Source organism: Lactuca sativa, chromosome 1, assembly GCF_002870075.4.
Source record: "Lactuca sativa cultivar Salinas chromosome 1, Lsat_Salinas_v11, whole genome shotgun sequence".
NCBI classification, from domain to species: domain Eukaryota; kingdom Viridiplantae; phylum Streptophyta; class Magnoliopsida; order Asterales; family Asteraceae; genus Lactuca; species Lactuca sativa.
The window spans coordinates 246878674-246882905 of NC_056623.2; the positions used below are offsets into that span (position 1 = coordinate 246878674).

The 4232-nt window shown below is 33.6% G+C and overlaps 1 protein-coding gene across 2 annotated transcripts; it reads right to left on the bottom strand.

Moving 5' to 3' along the window:
* Nucleotides 1-591: 591 nt before the first annotated feature.
* On the bottom strand, nucleotides 592-3516 carry LOC111909236 (phosphatidylinositol/phosphatidylcholine transfer protein SFH2). Of its 2 annotated transcripts, XM_023905024.3 has the most exons (11): nucleotides 3221-3516; nucleotides 3082-3110; nucleotides 2628-2711; nucleotides 2452-2505; nucleotides 2294-2371; nucleotides 2134-2187; nucleotides 1907-1966; nucleotides 1734-1829; nucleotides 1542-1643; nucleotides 1337-1417; nucleotides 592-1268 (listed from the first exon to the last, which is right to left on the bottom strand). In XM_023905024.3, exons 1-11 carry the CDS (start codon nucleotides 3273-3275, stop codon nucleotides 945-947), a joined length of 1017 nt encoding a protein of 338 aa, XP_023760792.1. In that variant the 5' UTR covers nucleotides 3276-3516; the 3' UTR covers nucleotides 592-944. The 2 variants fall into 2 exon arrangements, with proteins under 2 accessions (XP_023760792.1, XP_052620960.1); XM_052765000.1 differs by lacking the exon at nucleotides 3082-3110.
* Between the last annotated feature and the right edge of the window lie 716 nt (nucleotides 3517-4232).

A 4232-nucleotide genomic window follows, 5' to 3' on the forward strand; every position in this document is an offset into this window, starting at 1 on the left:
AGAGAGAGAGAGAGAGAGAGAGAGAGAGAGAGAGAGAGAGAGAGAGAGAGCACCACCACCACCACTGTTATCTTCATCAGGTTATTGATCTATTTTTTGCAATGGATAATAATAATATGATGTTTTAAAACCTTAACAGATGTCAAATGGGCCAAGTTTATGGTTTGTAACCTCACTCCGAACCAGATCATCGGCGAGATATACTCTTTTCCGGTCGACTAAGGCTTATTTGTTATGAGCTCCACTAGAAGAATGTCCAACCAGGAGAAGCGGAGATGAGGATGAAGGCGATGAAAATGACAATGGTCGTGGGCAATTTAAAGAAGAATTTTATTAGGAGTGGGCAGGGTTGGTGGTAGTTTGTCTTACACGTGGGATCGATGTGGCACAACATATGCAATGTCATCTAATGTTTGACTGAATTCACATGCTCACCAGGAACAATAGTTTGCATTCCGCTCAAAAACAGGTTATTTTTTAGTTTATACATTTAGAATATGAACAAAATTTAGTTGAAGGAAGAGAAATTTGTTGGGCTATAATGACGATAAAAAATAATTTTTACCCAAAGGTTAAAATATAACACACCACTACAGCATATTTGCATGTTTTTTCTTATACTAATAAACATTGTTACATAAACTAACCACTAGCCCAAAGGTGAAAAGTACCATTTAGGTGATTGTTACAAGATATAAAGATCCAAGCAACATAAACTAGAACTTAAAATACCCCATATAATATACATACATGAAAACAAACTTTTGATTGAGCAATACAAGCAGAAGCAATAGGATGATGAGATATTTAATATATATCCATTGCTAAAGCATCTCTATTGCAAAATACCTACCTAGATAAGTGATAAGAGATGCATAAATAATATACTTGAAGGCTGAAGCTACTAAGGACTAAACCACACGAAACACAAACATGGAGGGACCTTAATCGCCAATCTTGAAATTCTGAAAGGACCCAGAGAGACTTTTACGGTTTCGAAGCTTCTTCAATTCGGATTCAAGTGTTTTGTGTATCTCTTCATTTTCAGGGTCTCCCAAAGGCACTTCCACATGCACTGATCCTTGTTTTGCAGGTTCTTTGGGCTCATGGACACCTGACAACTGCTTCATGTAGCTGTAAAGCTCCTGATGAAAAGGATGATCCAATGAGTAGCAGTCAGAAATGGTGTCTGACCCTGACCCTGACCCTGAACTTGACCCTGACCCTGACCTTCTGCAGAAATGGGGCAGGGATGGATAGTCCATTATCTGCACAACCAAAACATTATATGTTCATTTTCCAAAAATGCCCTTACGCTAAAAACTATTTTATTTACCTTCAAAAGCTCCTCACGACCATTTCCTTGCAATACTTGAACTTTTAACTTTGTTCGTTCTTGCAGAAGTGGTTTCACAACCTGCATAACATTTATTTGTAGACAAGTAGAAAGTTGTAATAAGAAAAGAAAAGAAAAAAAAACGAAATCGTATTTTAATATTTCTTGCATTTGTCCAATGATAGTTAATGAGTAAATAGAATACCTTCCAACAAGCGGAGAATACATATGGAACATTTACTATATAATATGTAATTGTCTTCTCTGGGTAGTTAAGATCATCAACAGTTGAGATTGTTGTCAGTAGCTGCAGCAGCAAAAGATTAATGTCTGATTCATATTTCTTGCATTTAATATATATATGTGATTAAACTAATAAGTAGATATACATATATACCTTTATCTGGTTCAATGCAGATAGTTTTAGGCCACTCATATCTAAAACCTTAACACACTTGCCAATATATTTTCCATTCTTTTTTGTTGCAGTTGGCTACAATGAATTCAGTGATTAGAAATTATTAGCATCTTAAAGTAAACTCATAAAATAAAACCATTTTCCATTCTCACCAAAATCACACGATCCCGATATTCATTGATTTGAATGTGTGATTGCACGTAATAATGGATCTGCAAGAGAAATTCAAAAAAGATTTCATTAGATTTAATGAAAATGGTTTTTGTTTGAATGACATTTCTATAAACAGGTAGAGTTTTCTAAAAAGAATGATTTAATAGGAAGAAATAAATGAATATAAGTAAAGTATGTTGATATTTCTTGCATTCATAAGTCTTACAGATGCTTTGTCGAATGTGCTGAGACCTGCCCCAATAGCAAACACTGGAAGCCCCTGTTGTAGAAGTAGAAAAAAAAATGAGAAGAATAAAAGTATGTTGATATTTGAATGTGTTTCTATTTTAGACAACAAAACAATAATATCAACAAATGTAACTAACATCTCTCGTGTAACCAGACACTCCTATCAGCTGTGAATCACGCACTCCTCTGTAGAAATTAGTTGGAATAATCGGTTTCTGCACAACAAATTTCGCATTAGAAGGGCATTCCCGTCTTTTTCTTACTCCAATGTAGTACAAGACAAACGGGGACTTACAGCTAAAATCTCATCTATCCCATTTTGCAGCCTCCAGTTTAAGCTATCTACCAACTGTAATTTTACACAAAGAGAATCAATCATCAAAAAAAAAAAAAAAAGACAGATCTAGTTGTATGTATGTATGTATATCACGGGATTATTTTAAATATAAGGGTCATGGATTTGGATTGAACCATTTTGTGGGCTTTTGTAACATTCCCTTCTCTTGCTTTGAGAAATCGCTCCAAGGTTTCAACTATATATCCCTGATGAACATTCTGAAATGAAGAATTATATACATGAGAAAAAAGTTTGAGTCTTTAAAACACGCAATTTCAAAACCAGTTTAATGATTTTCATTGTTATGTGATACTAATTATATCATCATCATTTCAAACCCCAACTCGGAAATGCTACCAATGAGATGTGTACAACAAACACGAAAGATCTTGAATTTTGAACGTGGCATTTGCACATTCTGCGAGGCAGCGAGAAGCTTGAAAAAAAAAAAGATGAAAGGAAAAGATGAAAAGCAACTTTTAACAACATGAATTTGCGTCTCAACACATACAATAATGAGAAATCGAGAGTAGGATTCGATAATAGGTACAGATCTAAAAGGGTAGTAAAGGAGAAAGTCTGCAAAACCTTGAATGTTCTTTTTAGAGGCTCGTCAACTGCCCAAAATTCCCCCAAAAAATTCGAAATTAGTAAATCGTCGTTAAGCTTAAATTAACAAACAAGAGCAGTAGAAATTTGCAAATAAAAATAAAATTGAGGAACAAACCTTGGTCCATTAACGCCTTGAACTGATTGATTGCTTCTTGAGAAGCAAGACCCATTTTAGTTCAGCTTGTACTAGAAGATAAAATCGGATTGTTTTACGAACAAAAGAACACAAATTTTTACTCCAAAGACTAAAAAGCTTTTGTGATCGTTAATGTGAAGTCCACAGCTTTTACGACTCTCTCTTTCTCTTTCTCTTTCTCTCTCTTCTGCTAAAGTTATGACGAACTTTCTCGGGAGGGAGCTCCTCTCTCTCTTTCTCGACATGTCACGTTTTAAATTGACCAGTTGTTAGAGAGTCATTGCCCCCATTAAAAAAAAAAAAAAAAAAGATAAAGTTTGTTTATAAAAGTATGAGGGACACCGATTTTTATCGTTTTCGTTGTTATTATATAGTATTTGGACGAAAAAAAAAATGATAGGTTTGAGATCTTGACTTTTCTCATGATATCATCTTACCAAGTCGTCTTTCAAGGATAATAATTGTCCCTTACTCCCCTTTTATTCTACAAACAACTACATCTTATAGTAAGATCTCAAATCATTCAAGTTAGTACAATTTTACATCAATTTAATATAAACTTATTTCTTTCTAAGGTACCAAACAATAATCCTTACGTGCAAGTGTTTGCAACTATTACATTATATGGTATCATAAAATAGAGAAATTAAATATCTTCTTATTTTTTTTCTATTTATTTTAGATGCTGACAAGTGTTATTAAATTTAATTTAAATTTGATTGAGATGTTAAATTTATATACTTATCATCATCTTAAACATAGAGAAAGAAAAATATGAACAAAATGTAAGAATATATTTAATTTCTCCATAAAATATAACGGTGTATTCTTCTTCGCCCTATTTACACTTGTGGTATCCAAGCCTACATCTGTAGCTATGTGCCTTCTATGTAGCTAATCATCTTGGATTCGATCGTCCAAATTGTGGAATTGATCCGTGTCTGTAACACCCGATGTAACGTCTCAAAATTCAAGATAAATTTTTTATTTT

Coding starts and splice junctions, on each gene's coding strand:
- LOC111909236 (XM_023905024.3), bottom strand. CDS start 3,275: ATGGGTCTTGCTTCTCAAGAAGCAATCAATCAGTTCAAGGCGTTAATG. Junction 3,111..3,220: donor CAAGGCGTTAATGGACCAAG/GTTTGTTCCTCA, acceptor AATTTTGGGCAG/TTGACGAGCCTCTAAAAAGA. Junction 1,644..1,733: donor CTGCATTGAACCAGATAAAG/GTATATATGTAT, acceptor TTGCTGCTGCAG/CTACTGACAACAATCTCAAC.